The 17,925-nt window shown below is 40.1% G+C and overlaps 1 protein-coding gene across 1 annotated transcript in view; it reads left to right on the top strand.

The window, feature by feature from the left end:
* Positions 1 to 17,925, top strand: part of LOC132822385 (metabotropic glutamate receptor 7-like) — a 750,094-nt gene that overhangs the window by 694,380 nt on the left and 37,789 nt on the right. Inside the window, exon 9 of the mRNA XM_060835730.1 lies at positions 518 to 764. Within this exon, the coding sequence (XP_060691713.1) occupies positions 518 to 764 (247 nt within the window). The remainder of the gene's footprint in view (positions 1 to 517; positions 765 to 17,925) is intronic.

Here is a 17,925-nt window from a genome sequence, read left to right on the forward strand (position 1 = left end):
CATTATACAGACTACTCAAGTGAATTATAAATATGATAAGTTAATTCAATGTCTTGTGGCATCTACCCACTTAAAAGGAGGGTCACAAATGGGCATGTCACAGGTAGTCACTTTTATTTGCTCCATGTTTATGTAACCAAAAAAAAATGATGACTTATCATATCTGTCAGAAATGCTTCAGACTCAGAAAACAATGAATTACTTCAAAATACAAAAACGATTAAAGGGTTGTAAATGCCATAGCTGTTTATGTACAGAGTACAATTTTCTTCTTAGGGCTACTGTGGTGCAGTGATAGTGGCCTGGTGTAAATGATATTGTTTAGATGATCCCTTCCTTCAGGGAAAATTATACGGTGAACATTGGTACATAAGATGCTCCAGGATTGTGTATATTGAGTATAATAATTCTGTACCCTTTCCAAATATTGAAATGTTCTGTGGTTATCTTTGGCTTTGAAGAACCAAATGTTGGTGCAACCACCTTCATATCGTCTTCATTTTATCTTCTTTTCCAGATGTACATACAGACCACCACCCTAACCATATCCATGAACCTAAGTGCTTCTGTGGCTCTGGGTATGCTATACATGCCGAAGGTTTACATCATCATCTTCCACCCAGAACAGAACGTCCAGAAGCGAAAGCGCAGCTTTAAGGCGGTGGTAACTGCAGCAACAATGTCTTCACGACTATCCCATAAATCCTCAGACAGACCTAATGGTGAAGCCAAAACAGAGCTGTGTGAAAATGTAGATCCGAACAGTAAGTATATGAGCAACTTCTATTTTTGTGGTCTCTGTCTAAAGACGTGACAAGTGGCTGAACCTAATAAATTCAATGTGATGCCCATTTACAAGCCTAGTGAGTAAGCAGTGCAGGGAACTCTATCTTAAGCTGATAATTTATTACATTTGTGTGCATGTTGCTGTTCTAAGCCCTTCCAAACCTATGACTCAGTTAGTATTCATAAAATTGCCTGTTATTTGTTGTGGTTAGAGGTGTAGCACTTATTTCAGTTCTCAAAATCCTTGTACTACAACATTTAGAGATGCTACTCAGGCAACCATCATACAAAGAGTAAAGGGTTGGGTCATATAAATTCAGAAATAGATACTGCAAAGCTGCTTAATTTAACATTAACACTGAAAGCAAACTACTAGAAATGTTTTGTTTTAATTAACTAAAGTCTACCGCTATGTCAGAAATCTATGCTCATAAAAATCATTGCCTGCTTTTAAATTATTGTTGCTGATTTGTTTGCATAATCCATTTAGTGTTAATTGCTACCAATAATTTTCTATGAACTTTGTTCATGCAATGTTAAGAGAAAAATACAAGTAAATTTCTACACAGATAACCTTTCTTTTACCAGGAAAATTGCAATGCACAGTGAGTGGAAGAACCTGTTCAAAAAGATGCATTTGTATAAAATGGGAGCAAAATACATATATAGTAATCAATTAATAAAAAAAATGAAGAAATAATGAATGATAAAAGCAAAATCTTTTTCTGACAAACTAAAATGGAGAGAATATAGAATACAAAAAGATAGTGAAAAATAATTTAAAATATCAGGAAACTCAAAATAAGAATCAAATTATTAACTTCTCATTGAAGAAGCTTGACTGAAGGAAGCTATCATGTTTCTTATACAGTATTATCAATTCTTTAAATGTATATCTACAATCCATACAGTGGGGAAACAGGCCATTTGGGCCAAGTCCACATTGACCCTCCAAAGATTAACCCTCCCGGGCACATTCCCCTATCCTACTACTCTACATTTACGCCTGACCTAACCTACACATCCCTGAACACTATGGACATTTAGCATGGCCAATTCACCTGACCTGCACATCTTTGGATTTGGGAAGGAAACTGGAGTACCCAGAGGAAATCCACACAGACACGGGAAGAACGTGCAAACTCCACACAGGTAGTGGCCCGTGGTAGGATTTGGACCTGGGACCCTGAAGCTGTGAGGCAGCAGTGCTAACCACTGAGCTACCGTATTCTTCCTCATGTTTCCGCACCCCATCCCCCCAAACCAAGCCATTTTATGGGATTTAATGCAACCTATCCTGTATCTGCTTATACAGGAGCATAATCCAGACATGAATTAGTACCTCTTTTTAATCCTAGTTAAATATTTCTGTCCTTCTCATTTATAATTACTTCAATCTCAAGGCTGATTAAGAAAATACTTGCAGAGATTTTTTTTTAATCCAGTCTCCATTCCTATTATGTGAACAGTTATCAGTGTCATTTATCTTCATCCATATGGTTTGTCTTTGCATAATGTAAAACTAACAAACTCTTTATAATACCCAAACTTGGTGATTGTTATTGCTTTAGTGTTTTTAGATACCTTTCTCTCATATTTCATCTTCCAAATGTGGGTCCTTTGCTGGCCCATCTGGGTCTTTTACAGCTCTTTTAGTTTAAAAAAAAACAATTTAAATTCAGGGATTTAGCTTAGTAAACTTACCCCTTAGCCTGAGAGCAAAGTTTGTCAGCAGGCAGGTTGAAATGGATCAAGTGGATCAGTAAGAAGGGTGTATGACCAGTAGACTGTCAAGTTTATTTTCTTGTCTTCAGTACAACAAATTCAATGCTTTGGCTGGAACCCAGTTTAAACTTGTCAGCCCATTGTTCTACGAATTAAATTCTTGTGGGTACTACAACCTATTTTGTATTAGTATTTTTAACATATCATAAGTAAGGTGGCATAATTTGTTCTTCAGGATCATAGAACACTACAGCGCAGTACAGGCCCTTGGGCTCTCGATGTTGCGCCGACCTGTCATACCAATCTGAAGCCCATCTAACCTACACTATTCCATGTATGTCCATATGCTTGTCCAGTGACAACTTAAATGTACTTAAAGTTGGCAAATCTACTACCGTTGCAGGCAAAGCATTCCATACCCTTACTACTCTCTGAGTAAAGGAACTACCTCTGATCTGTCCTATATCTATCACCCCTCAATTTAAAGCTATGCTCCTTGGTGCTCGCCGTCACCATTCTTGGAAAAAGGCTCTCCCTGTCCACCCCATCTAACCCTCTGATTATCTTAAAAGTCTCTCTTAAGTCACCTCTCAACCTTCTTCTCTCCAATGAAAACAGCCTCAAGTCCCTCAGCCTTTCCTCATAAGACCTTCCCTCCATACCAGGCAGCATCCTAGTAACTCTCCTCTGCACCCGTTCCAAGGCTTCCATATCCTTACAATGCGGTAACCAGAACTGTACACAATACTCCAAGTGTGGCCGCACTAGAGTTTTGTACAGCTGTAGCATAACCTCATGGTTCCAGAACTCAATCCCTTTATTAATAAAAGCTAAAACACTGTATGCCTTCTTAACCCTGTCAACCTGGTGGCAACTTTCAAGGATCTGTGTACCTGGACACCGAGATCTCTCTGCTCATCTACACTACCAAGAATTTTACCATTAACCTATTACTTTGCATTCCAGTTATTGCCTTTCATACTGTGATGTTGAATACATGAAGTCAAGATTAAAAATAGTCTTTGAGTGAAGGTAAATTAGACTGAATTGAATAATTGGATGTACTCATGCAACCCTTTTGAAGTCAGACATTGTTCCTTTGTTTATATTGTGATAATTTCTATATCATGTAATTTCTATTTCATGATATTGAAAGTTTAGTTAATGAAAGGAAGCATAGGTAAACTGCAAACTGAAATCAGACAAAGTACTTGAGAAATATAAAGGAAGCAAAAAAATCTTATTGAAGGAAGAGGAGGGCTGAAATGGGTGCTGAAAAGTCCTTGACAAGGAGGATTAAGGAGAATCCCCAAGGCATTTTATATGTATATTAAGAACAAGAGAGTAGTTAGAGAAAGGGCCGGTCCAGTCAAGGCAAAGGAGGGAATTCATGCGTGGAGTCAGAGAAAGTGGGTAAGATCCTTAATGAATACTTCTCATCAGTGTTCACCAAGAAGAAGGGCATGGATGGTAGTAAGATTAAGGGGGGATATGTTGATATTCTAGGGCATGCTGATATTAAGAAGAAGGAGGTGTTGGATGTCTTGGAAAAAAACAAAGATAGATAATTCCTCAGAGCCTGATGAGATCTATTCCAAAATACTGAAGGAAGCAAAGGAGGAAATTGCTGAGGCCTTGACAGAGACATTTGTATTCTATTTAGCCACAAGCAAGGTCCCAGAACACTAGAGAATAGCCAATGTTTTTCCTTTGTTTAAGAAGGGCAACAAGGATAATCCAAGAAATTACAGCCAGTGAGTCTTACATCAGCAATAGGAAATTTGTGGGGGAAGATTCTTAGGGACAGAATTTACTTGCATTTGGAAAATAATGAGGATAGTCTGCATGCCTTTATGCAGAGGAGGTCTTGTCTCACAAATTTATTTGAGTTTTTTTTGAGGAAGTGACAAAGATGTCTCATGAGGGCAGGGCAGTGGATGTTGTCAATATGGTTTTTCCTAAAGCATTTGACAAGATCCCTCATTGTTGTCTAGTCCAGAAGGCTAAGTCACATGGGATCTGCAGTGAGTTGGGAAGGTGGATGCAAAATCAGTTTTGTCATGGAAGACAGAGGGGAGTTGTGAAAGGGATGTTTTTTCCAACTGGAGGTCTGTGATCAGTGGTGCTCTGCAAGAATCAGTGCTGGATCTCTATTGTTTGTATGTATAAATTATTTGGATGAAAATTTCCATGGTATGTTTAGTAAGTTTGCAGACCACGTGAAAATTAGTGGAGTTGTCGATAGTGAGGAAGGCTGGAAAAGGACACAGCAGGGTCTAGATAAGTTGGAGAGTTGGGTAGAAAATGGTAGGTGGAGTTTAATCTGGACAAATATTAGGTGATGCAACTTGCGAGTTCAAATGGGAAGTGTACAGTTTATGGCATGTTCCTTAGGAGGACTGATATACTAAGGGATCTTTGGATCCAAGTCCATAGCGCCCTGAAAGTGGCAATCCAAGTAGATAACATGGTAAAGAAGGCATATTGCATGCTTGCCATCATTGTCTGGGCATTGAGTATAAAAGTTGACAAGTCATGTTGCAACTGTATGAAACTTTTATTATTTAAAGTATTGTGTGCCTGGATTGGGAGTGTATTAGCTATAACGAGAGGTTGAACAAACTTGGATTGTTTTCGCAGAAGCTTTGGAGATTGAGAGGTGACCTAATAGAAGCATTTAAAATTCCGAAGGCACAGATAGGCTAGATAGAGAGAGTCTTTTCCCAGGGTGGAAATGTCAAATATTAGGGTCATAGGTTTAAGGTAAAAGGGAAACATTTAAAGGAGATGTTGCAGCAAGTCTTTTTTTTGGGTGTATAACGTGCAGGTGCCTGGAACATGCTGCCAGTGGAGATGGTAGGAGCAGATACAGTAGCAACATGAACAAGCAGGGTATAGTGGGATGCAGACCATGTGCAGGCAGATGGGATTAGTTTAGAATAGCATCATGGTCAGCACAGACATGGTGGACCAAAGGGCCTGTTCCTCTGCTGTCCTGTTCTATATTCTATTGAATAAAACTTAAGTTTTGGCAACTTGGGAGACAGAGAAAAAAGTGTGGTTGGAATATTTGTATTTGCCTGCAATAAGAATGCAGTAACTGTAACATATAATAAACGCAAAGGACTAAATCACTGCTGAAAGGATGTGATTATTATGTGACCATTATAGGCAGATTGCATTTTAAATGTGGACGTGAGAATTAATAATGGAAGTGTCTTCCCCTTTAAGCATGCTATTGTGAACTTCATTGTCTTACACATGATTAGACTATGCATCTGGAAAAGAAATTGACCTTTTTAGAACCAGAATATTAAAAGGATAAATCACAGAACAGAAACCGGCACTTAAGTACATTGTGAATGCCAGGTCTAGACACTGGTAAGAGCTTAAAAATGTGTTGCTGGAAAAGCGCAGCAGGTCAGGCAGCATCAAAGAAACGACGTTTCGGGCATAAGCCCTTCTTCAGGAATGAGGAGGGTGTGCCAAGCAGACTAAGATAAAAGATAGGGAGGAGGGACTTGGGGGAGGGAATATGATAAGTGGAAGGAGGTTAAATTGAGGGTGATAGGCCAGAGAGAGGTGGGGTGGGGGCGGAGAGGTCGGGAAGAAGATTGTAGGTCAAGAAGGCGGTGCTGAGTCTGAGGGTTGGGACTGAGAAAAGGTGGGGGGGGGAAGGGAAATGAGAAAGCTGAAGAAATCTGCATTCATCCCTTGTGGTTGGAGAGTTCCTAGGCGGAAGATGAGGCGCTCTTCCTCCAGGTGTCGTGTTGCCATCTCCTCAGCCTGAAAATCACTTTCTCTCAGACACTGATAAGGCTGCCAATTTCCAGTAGAGTAATGGGCTCTCCAGGAAGTAGGGAATGAGCAGTGAGGGTCATCCCTTTGCTAAAATGGGTGGGAGGGCAGACCGGGATAATCAAAGCATTGCTTTGTACATTAATTTTCAATAACGTTGTCAGGTTTCCATCATCCTAAGAGTTTGTAGTCTTCTGCAAATCCATTGTAAAGCGGAAGAATTAAAAAAAAATGGAAATAAGAAAAATGCAATGTACTTGGTAATTACAGTTTACTGTCTTGGAACAAAGTGATTTGATAATTGCCTAATAAAATGTAATTTATTTCATTGTGCTAAAGTCACATACTTTGATTTCAGAAATAAATTTGGCAGTTTGCTACCACAAATTATTAAACAAGAACAGAGGATTCTTGCTAAGCCTATTATTCATGTTACATGGAGATCTTATTAAAATTGTCTCCAATAAAAATGGCTTAATTCTGTATTTATAAACACTATTTAAAAGATAAATGAGCTATACAGGGAACTTATGATACAGTGAAGTAAAATTCATTGGTGACTTTGTAGCCGATCAGCAACAAAGTTAAAGGTGATTGTGAAATTGTCCTCGTTAGTTAGATTCAATGGGTCTTATAATGATCAGATTTTGTTCAAGCTCAATTCACCTCAAGGGAGGAAGGGAAACAGTGCGTCTGGTACCTGAATGGACGAGAATACAGCATATCTATTAAACCAATGTGATTGAAGTATTGGAAAATTTACAATGATAGTGAACTCAATGTCAAATGAGGTACAGGCTGTGAAATCTTGAGAGGAAATACAGAACTAAAACAGAAGAAGCAAAGGGAAAGTACTCAAAATAAAAAAAGTTTCTGAAATTTAACACGATTAAATCTCAAAGCAATCCACAACCTGCAGTAATTGTTAATGGCTGTGAGGCGGATTCACACTCATCAACATCTATCATAGAATCCGTATAGGGTGGAAGCAACCATTCAGCCCAGCCAGTTAATACTGACCCTCCAAAAAAACATCCCATCCAGAACAATCTAGCCTGTACATCCCTGGATACTATGGGTAATTTAACGTGGCCAATCCCTCTAACCTGCACAACTTTGGACTGTGGGAGGAAACCGGAGCACCTGGAGCAAACCCATGCAGACACGGTCATCCGAGGCTGGAATTGAACCTGGGATCCTGGCGCTATGAGGCAGCAGTGCTCTGCTCTTTATATAATTAAACTTATATACCGTATGTAAGTTAAAACATAACTTATGTAATTAAAAAGGTGCATACACTTGTAATTACTAGCCCCAAATATCCCCAGTAGTTCTTATTTTAAGACATAAATCTCTTAATGATATGGCATTTCATAGTGAGGTCGATGTGAAATACAGTTTTTGCAAAACTAATTCTGGCAGCAACATTTATATATTCACAATTAACCACACATCTGCTCTTTGCCTGGGGTTGCTGTATATGTGTACAGAAATAACATTGAGCACAATTAGTCTTGCCATTACTTTGACAGCAAAAGTCACCCATCTAATTTTTTTGAAAAGTTGTGATAATAATGCGACTGTCGTGCTCACTCATTATTTAAATTTACGTTGATGATTCAACCATTTTCTTCCATCGTATTCGTCCTGACTATCCCTGTCACGTATTTGTATTGAATTTGTATATTTGCAATCAAAGGGGCTTTTGTGTTAGTGTAAACAGAGAATAGTCCTCAGGCAGAGACAGATATTATTGATATCAACTCCTTCCCTCCTGTGCCTGTTTATTGGAGTTTTCTGTTGATCAACAAATGGGAATAAAATAAGCTCAATACTTTATTTACCATCAAATATCCTTCTCAAGAAATATAGACTGTTAGACTTGGATGAATTTGGAAGTGGATATCTGTGTCCTTTGTAGTGCAATGGCAGCAGTAATTTTAACAGATCCAAACAGGTTGGAAATGGGCTTGTTTGAATAAAGCACTACTTTATTCCCACTTTCAGTGGTTTTTAATTAAAAGTAAAACCAGAGTAGGGTGGTCATCTGCATCATTAGCTAATGCCATGGAGTCAGCAGACTTGCACTATCTTAAGGAAGGCATCACCAATGGGGAGAAAGGTGATATGAAGGTAATCTTCCCTCCCTCCGTTACTGCACACCACAGGGTGAAATGAAAGCCAACATGAAACAAATTCTTTAAACCAAGCAAATCAATTAAAAAATTACATTATTACTTGCAGAAGACATTCATCACTATGGTGCATTTTCTCTGTACCCATGGGTGGCACCGTGCCTCAGTAGTTAGCACTGCTGCCCCACAGGACCAGGGACCCAGGTTCGATTCCAGTCTCGGATGACTGTCTGCATGGAGTTTGTATTTTTTCCCTGTGTCTGCGTGGGTTTCTTCTGGGTGCTCCGAATTGCCCCCACAGTCCAAGATGTGCAGGATAGGTGAATTGGTCACGCTAAATTACCCATTGAGTCGAGGGATGTGCAGGCTAGGTGAATTAGCCATGCATGGTTACAAGGATAGTGTAGAGGATTGGGTCTATCTGGGATTCTCTTCAGAGGGTCAGTGTGGATTTATAGAGCCATAGAGATGTATAGTATGGAAACAGACCCTTCGGTCCAACCCATCCATGTCGACCAGATATCCCAAACCAATCTAGTCCCAACTGCCAGAACCCGGCCCATATCCCCCAAACCCTTCTTATTCATATACCCATCCAAATACCTTTTAAATGTTGCAATTGTACTAGCCTCTACCACATCCTCTGGCAGCTCATTCCATACACGTACCACCCTCTGCATGAAAAAGTTGCCTCTTTTATATCTTTCCCCTCTCATCCTAAACCTATGTCCTCTAGTTCTGGACTCCCTGATCCCAGGGAAAAGTCTTTGCCTATTTACCCTATCCAAGCCCCTCATAATTTTGTAAACCTCTATAAGGTCACCGCTCAACCTCCGACGTTCCAGGGAAAACAGCCCCAGCCTGTTCAGCCTCTCCCTATATCTCACATCCTCCAACCCTGGCAACATCCTTGTAAATCTTTTCTGAACCCTTTCAAGTTTCATAACATCTTTCCAATAGGAAGGAGACCAGAATTGCATGGCTGGTTTCCACACTGTAGGGATTCTACGATTGTATGGTCTCCCATATGCCTTTGCCTGACCTAGTGCTGTTACTCAGTGTTAACATTGGTGCTATCAGCTGGTGGAAACCTAATATCTTTTGGGAAGGGAGATTATAGATGAAATTACAGGATAATCTCAAGCTTGGAAGGCATGGCTGGCTGACTGCTGGGTGACAGGAAAGGCATGTGCTGGGTAGCAGTGATAGGAGGATCAATGTTGTGCTCCTGAGAAATTAATACAACAGTACTTCATAATGCTACCACTACTCCTTGAGGGCTGCACCTCAGCAATCCTGTCACTGCGCCAAACATTTCAGTTTGTATGTCCAAATGCCTTTTACTGTAGGCCAACTAATCAGAGTCTCTTTGAACAGAAACATTTCTCCTTGCCCTGCTGTAGCCTGCACTTGTCCAGTGTCTCATCTTGTCCAGGTGCCACTTTGGAACACATTGTATCTGGTTAAGTGTGAGTACAAATGATGGAAGTTTCTTCAGCACCACTGTTTTCTTTGTATTCCTTAACTTGATACCGCAGTTCTGCCTGGCCAGTTGTGTATCTGAAAGCAGGAATGGGTAGAATGATCATGACAGGCGTGTTGGAAAGTTAAACATCCATGTTACACCATCTGAAGCTTGTAATCTAGAAGAGAGCTTTGTGTGAGGCAGAAGTGGAATGTAAGGAGGATTAAGTACTTATCTATTGTCAGTTTCAGTGGTTTCAGCACTCTAATTGGCTTGTTCCTCACGAGTTAGGTGCTGCAGCTGTGCAGCACCTTGTTCTTCAAGAGATAGGGATCTGAGTCGGTAAGCATGTCTTTGGCCGATGTGCTTTTCTCATTGTATAGCTAGCAGTGTGCAAGCTCTGAGGGTGTGTCTGTGTGCCTTGCAGCAGTGCTAATTATATGAAGATGAGGTGAAACACTGAAGCCGAGGTATGAGTCGTAATTGATAGAGATTTTTGGTAGGTGACGAATGAGAATGTGGTGCCTTTAGCATTGTGTAAAATGAATGTTGCAATTCTCGGGGATAGTGTGTGAAAGTACATTCACTAATCTTGAATACTTATGTGAGGTCATTAAACATCTGTGGTACTAGGTTTGGGTCTCTGGAACTATTCTGTTGGCATTGATCCTGGGAGCCATATGTTCCCATTGTCTTTGCAATGTTTTTTCCGAGAGCTTCCTAGTTCCCAGCAGCTAGAAAACCTTTCTCATCCTGTCCACTCCTGTCACTTCTGTTGATTTATTGTTTTTACTTAGTATTTATTGATGAACCTAGCTCTTTTATGCCATTTCTGTGTTGTTCCCTGGCCACATCCGCTTTGAAGATAACTTTGAGCACTTGCTTCAATTAAAATGCAGTCATCTTATATGCTGTTTATTTCACTTAATACTATTCAGCAGTTTCCAGTGTTCAATGTCATTTGCAATTCATCTCCTGAACAGATTGATCTCTGTAGATTCCTTTGAATAATACCTATTTCTTTGAAAGACTCAAATTTTCCTCAAGTATAAATTTTTTTTTGCAAGGTGATGTCTTTTAATAAACATAAGAAAAGCTCCCATTAGTGACTTGTGCAGGCCATTTGAAACTAGAGTCATGTTTCAAGCTTTTGAGCACTGAATTCCCACCAAATTGAATTATTGGATAACTAATTTTTATAGTGCTCAAACACCTTCGAATCATCAAAAGCAGGCTGTCACACTATTGATACCTAGTCGCAAACCATTCTCTACTTTCTATTCAAGTTGTCACTCGCTCTTTAATTGCAAAGAGTTTCATTGTGAGATGTGAGACAGGTGTGAATGATGTTATCAAGTGCCTTCTGCATTGAGATGTAACATATCATCTGCATTAACTTCAAACACAAATTCAAAAGCATCTTCAAACATCACCAATGCATTTTGCACATTAATGAATGTTTTTAATGAATCCATGTTTTATTTTGAGTCATTATTCCCACACAGTGAATCTCAGATATCCCGTTTGTAATAAACTCTGAATTTGTTTTTTGCCGAATACCAAATGTCAAGCCATCAGATTGACAATATTTTGGATGGTGCTGTTGTTTTTAATCAAACTCAGCCAAATACACTGCAAAGTGCTACTACCAATAACATCATGCAAATTTAACTTCTTAATCCAAAATCTGTGCATTCAGATAACTAAAATTTAGGAGGAATTATCCATCATCCACAAGCATCAAGTTGGATTTAATTAAAAGAGCATACTCTTTATTTTTACCCAAAGAGACTAATTTAATATTTATTAAACATTCTTGATGCAGATTATGGTTTAAATGGAGTAAAACATTCCTGCTTATCAATACTTCAATCCAACCATGTGGCAATAGTCATGTTCATTTCATTATATTCACAGTGATTCACATCTCTGAAAATGTTAATCCATCTGATAACATTCACCCACAACGTGCTGCCATACACAGCTGCTCTTTTTTTCTCCACTTTAAACTTTTGATTCATCAGCATAATCTCATTCAACCATATGGCTTGCACTCATTCATAAACTTTCTACTGCTTTCTTGCCCGTTGACTGAATGTTGTTTCATTTTGCAAATAATTAGGTAACATATCCAAAATGCTGCATATATGTTCTTTAGCTTCTTTGCAATGTATGCCTTACTGATCTTTTATTTTGCTCTCAAGTTCCCAGGCCAGAGTGGCAGCCGGCAATCTCCATTAATGAAAGTCTGTGTAAAGATACCCTCATAACCTCACTAAGTTCCATCTTGTACTGAGCCAGCAAATGCTTATTTAGATTTGTCTTGCTATTTGCAACTCCTGTTACATATTCTTGCATTTTCTTGCCATTTAATTTCTTTGAACTGATGACTAACTCCTACTTCTCATTTCATAGAACATAGAACATTACAGCGCAATACAGGCCCTTCGGCCCTCGATGTTGCACCGACCTGTCACATCAGTCTGAAGCCCATCTAATCTACACTATTCCATGTACGTCCATATGCTTGTCCAATGATGACTTAAATGTACTTAAAGTTGGCGAATCTACCACCGTTTTAGGCAAAGCATTCCATACCCTTACTACTCTCTGAGTCAAGAAACTACCTCTGACAAGTGTCCTATACCTATCACCCCTCAATTTAAAGCTATGCTTCCTCGAGCTCCGTCACCATTCTTGGAAAAAGGCTCTCCCTGTCCACCCTATCTAACCTTCTGATTATCTTATATGTCTCTATTAAGTCACCTCTCAACCTTCTTCTTCTCTCTAACGAAAACAGCCTCGAGTCCCTCAGCCTTTCCTCGTAAGACCTTCCCTCCATACCAGGCGGCATCCTAGTAAATCTCCTCTGCACCCTTTCCAAAGCTTCCACATCCTTCTTATAATGTGGTGACAGAACTGTATGCAATACTCCAAGTGCGGCCGCACCAGAGTTTGTACAGCTGTAGCACAACCTCATGGTTCCGGAACTCGATCCCTCTAGTAATAAAAGCTAAAACACTGTATGCCTTCTTAACAACCCAGTCAACCTGGGTGGCAACTTTCAAGGATCTGTGTACCTGGACACCGAGATCTCTCTGCTCATCTATACTACCAAGAATCTTACCATTAGCCAGTACTTTACATTCCAGTTACTCCGACCAAAGTGAATCACCTCACACTTGTCCACATTAAACTCCATTTGCCACCTCTCAGCCCAGCTCTGCAGCTTATCTGTGACACTCTGTAACCTACAACATCCTTCGTCACTATCCACAGCTTCACCGATCCTAGTGTCATCTGCAAATTTACTAAGCCCCTCTTCTACACCCTCATCCAGGTCATTTATAAAAATGACGAACAGCAGTGGAGCTGAAAATGTGTTGCTGGAAAAGCGCAGCAGGTCAGGCAGCATCCAAGGAACAGGAGATTCGACGTTTCGGGCATAAGCCCTTCTTCAGGAAGGGCTGAAGAAGGGCTTATGCCCGAAATGTCAAATCTCCTGTTCCTTGGATGCTGCCTGACCTGCTGCGCTTTTCCAGCAACACATTTTCAGCTCTGATCTCCAGCATCTGCAGTCCTCACTTTCTCCTCGAACAGCAGTGTACCCAACACCGACCCTTGCGGTACATCGCTAGTAACTGGACTCCAGGATGAACATTTCCCATCAACTACCACCCTCTGTCTTCTTTCAGCAAGCCAATTACTGATCCAAACTGCTGTATCTCCCACAATCCCATTCCTCTGCATTTTGTACAATAACCTACTGTGAGGAACCTTATCGAACGCCTTGCTGAAATCCATATAGAACCCACATCAACCAGTTTACTCTCATCTACCTGTTTGGTCACCTTCTCAAAGAACTCAATAAGGTTTGTGAGGCACGACCTACCCTTCACAAAACCTTACTGACTATCCCTAATCAAATTATTCTTTTCTAGATGATTATAAATCCTATCTCTTATAACCTTTTCCAACACTTTCCCAACAACTAAAGTAAGGCTCACTGGTCTATAATTACCAGGATTGTCTCGAATCCCCTTCTTGAACAGGGGAACCACATTTGCTATCCTCCAGTCTTCTGGCACTATTCTTGTAGACAATGACGATTTAAAGATCAATGCCAAAGGCTCGGCAATCTCCTCCCTGGCTTCCCAGAGGATCCTAGGCTAAATCCCATCCGGCCCAGGGGATTTATCTATTTTCACACTCTGCAGGATTTCTAATACCTCTTCCTTGTGAACTTCAATCACACCTAGTCTAGTAGCCTGAATCTCAGTATTCTCCTTGACAACATTGTCGTTTTCTAGAGTGAATACTGTCGAAAAATATTCATTTAGTGCTTCCCCAATCTCCTCTGACTCCACACACAACTTCCCACTACTATCCTTGATTGGCCCTATTTTTACCCTTGTCATTCTTTTATTCCTTAAATGCCTATAGAAAGCCTTAGGGTTTACTCTGATCCTATCTGCCAACAACTTCTCATGGCTCCTCCTGGCTCTTCTGAGCTCTCTCTTAAGGTCTTTCCTGGCTACCTTGTAACCCTCAAGAGCCCTAACTGAGCCTTCGCATCTCGTCCTAACATAAGCCTCCTTCTTCCACTTGACCAGAGATTCCACTTCCTTCATAAACCACGGCTCCCGCGCTCCACAGCTTCCTCCCTGCCTGGCAGGCACATACTTCCTAGGCCACACAGTAGCTTTTCCTTGAATAAGCTCCACATTTCTAATGTGCCTATCCCCTGCAGTTTCCTTCCCCATCCTATGCTTCCTAAATCTTGCCTAATCGAATCGTAATTGCCTTTTCCCCAGCTGTAACTCTTGCCCAGTGGTACACACCCATCCCTTTCTATCACTAAAGTAAACATAACAGAATTGTGACCGCTCTCACCAAAGTGCTCACCTACTTCCAATTCTAACACCTGACTGGGCTCATTACCCAGTACCAAATCTAACGTGGCTTCGCCCCTTGTTGGCCTGTCTACATACTGCATCAGGAAGCCCTCCTGCACACACTGGACAAAAACTGACCCATCTGTAGTACTCGTACTATAGTGTTCCCAGTCAATATTGGGAAAGTTGAAGTCCCCCATGACAACAACTACTGCTATCCTAGTTCACATTTTAAAAGGAGGAAAGAGAACATGGCATACATTTATATGACACTTTCAAGGCAGCTGGATATCTGAAAGCATGTTATAGCCAATAAAATAATTTAAGGGTAGCCAATGTTGTCATGTAAGTAATTTTTATTGACAGATCATACCCTCACAAGCATATGAATGAGATAGCCTAGGCCCTAACTTTTATCTGATTCAAAGGCAGGTGTAAAGTGTTGTGTTGCAGATGTAATTTGATTGGTTGCGTTACCAAGCTTTAAGCAAAGCACACATTTTTCTTGCCCTACAGTTACAATACAAACAAAAGAAAGAAGAATTGTCAAAATGTTAATGCTGTTAACAGAATAATAGATTATGTAACTACTAAACAGCAACTGTTAACATCCTATAAACACACCCCTTGGCAATGGCAAAGTTAGTAAAACAGTTTGTCTCACATGTAATTCAGGTAGAGACACCGATATGGCAGCTCCCACAACCAAATTCAGAACCACAATAACTACTGAAAACTAAACTAAAGCCCTAGTTTTGTGGGGGGTCTGACCCCACCCATATGCTGCTTCTATTATTCCAACATTTAAAAAAAACAAGGCCGCACAGTCTGTATACTTGATTAGCTTTAAATAGACAGCTCAGCACCTCCGTCTTAAAAGCTCTCTTCACAAAACCAGGACAAAATATACCTCTTAAAGCCAATAAAATACAGTCGCCAAGTTGTGTACAGCAACTTTCCACAAATGCCAAAGAAACACCCCTCACCCTTCCCGAAAATGTTATCTTTTACATTCACCTGATCAGGCTCCTGGGACCCCTGTATACTGTACTACATGAAAAATGGCACCTCCAACACTCCCTCAGTACCACAATGGAGCATTAACCCTGATTTTCATTCAAAACTACTTCTCTCAATATCAGAATTCACCTTATTGGTCGTTTCTTCATTTCTTAAGAATTTTCTTAATCAAATTATTTACCTTTCCAGCTTACAGAGTGCTTACAATATTTTATTTCTCTAATGTTAAGTTTCTTGAGCCTCTCTTCCAATCTAATCCTCTTTATCATGTTCACTCATGCTTAAAGCATCTCCATAAAATCAAGGGCTTTACTTTTAGTTAGCATAAGGCTTCAAGATTTTTACTCTAATTGGAAATTGAATAATAAATGACTAAATCTAAAATAACCGTTATTGTCATGCATAAGTTTTAAGGTTTCTATAAAATTTATTTTGTTAGCTCTAATGATGTATTTAATGTGATCAGATTAGCATTCACAGTTTGCCTTATAATCCTTCATATCACCTATATGTCACAGTTCACGATTAGATGCCCTACAGTGTGGAAACAGGCCCTTTAGCCCAACAAGTCCACATCGACCATCCAAAGAGTAACCCACCCAGACCTATTCCACTATCCTATATTTGCCCCTGATGAATGCACATAACACTATGGGCAATTTAGCATAGCCAATTCACCTGACCCGCACATCTTTGAATTATGGAATTACCCAGTTTAGATAGCTCAGTAATTGGTGATAATCTCCAATACACTGGCTCAAAGCTTGCAGACCACATATGGGCACCACAAAGAGAGGTAAAGACTTGGACCATGATCCAAGGTGGCTACATGTTGTTTTTGAAAAAAAATTCAATGAGCATCCAACCCTTAGTTAGTTAATCTGTAGAAACACAGTTGCACTCAATGAGTACTTTGGATGAGTACTTCACATGTAATAACATTCATAGATATGGGCCAAGTGCAGGAAATTGGGATTTGTGCACTTTTAGTAGTGATGTTGGTGTAGACTCAATAGGCCAAAGGGCCTTTTCTGCACTGTATGAATCTATGAAATGACCATTTCTTCACTCTGAAGCCCCAATTTGAATTGGTCCTGTCTAGCAGAAACTAGCTCAGTGGACAGCTAAAATGCAATCAGTCACTGAGCTCCTCTGATCCATAAGAATATAAGGAGCAGGAGTGGATTGATAGCACCTTGAACAGGCTCCACCATTCAATATGATCAGATGGATCTTTACCTTCAACTGCACTTTCCCAGCTACTCCACCCATCCTTTGATTCACTGTGAAACTGAAAATCTCCCTATCTCAGCCTTAATTATATTCAGTGTTGGCACACTCACATCCTTCTGGGATTCCATAGACTCACAGCCATCAAGTGAATTAGCTTATCTTCATCTCAGTCATAAATGATGGCCCTTTTTTTCCTGAAACTGTGCCCTGTGTTCTGCCTTCCCACCCCACCACCCCACCAAGTCAGGAAACAATTGCTGAGTACCTGTGCTGTTCAGTCTCTTCAAAATCTTCTATGTTTCAGATGTTACAGTTCATTTGAGATGACAATTGACACAATACATGTCAATTTTATTTGTCTTTGTGATGGCTAAATAATAAAAACAACGTTGTGCATTGGAAATCAAGAGTTTGATGGGATCAATACTCCCATTGGACAAATGATGAATGTGAGTAAAGATGCTAGGGCTGAAGTTATTTCTTCCTTTGAGCTCTGCTGACTATGCTTGGATGTATTTTTTTAGACTAGATTACTTACAGTGTGGAAACAGACCCTTCGGCCCAACAAGTCCACACCGACCCTCCGAAGAGCAAAACACCCAGACCCATTCCCCTCCATTTACCCCTTCATCTAACACCACAGGCAAGTTAGCATGGCCAATTCACCTAATCTGCACACTATTCTTCACCATTATTTATTTTAAGACATCTCTCTCTCGTTATTTTTGCTTGGAATAAATGGAATGCTGGTGTGGAATCAACATTGATTTAAATCAAAATTTGACACTTTTCTCGGATCCTGAGGACAGTCATCATTATTGGTATAATACCCTTTATTCAGACCTACGCCATCCTTGCAGATGCTGGA

The sequence above is a fragment of the Hemiscyllium ocellatum genome, chromosome 14 (assembly GCF_020745735.1).
Source record: "Hemiscyllium ocellatum isolate sHemOce1 chromosome 14, sHemOce1.pat.X.cur, whole genome shotgun sequence".
Classification (NCBI taxonomy): domain Eukaryota; kingdom Metazoa; phylum Chordata; class Chondrichthyes; order Orectolobiformes; family Hemiscylliidae; genus Hemiscyllium; species Hemiscyllium ocellatum.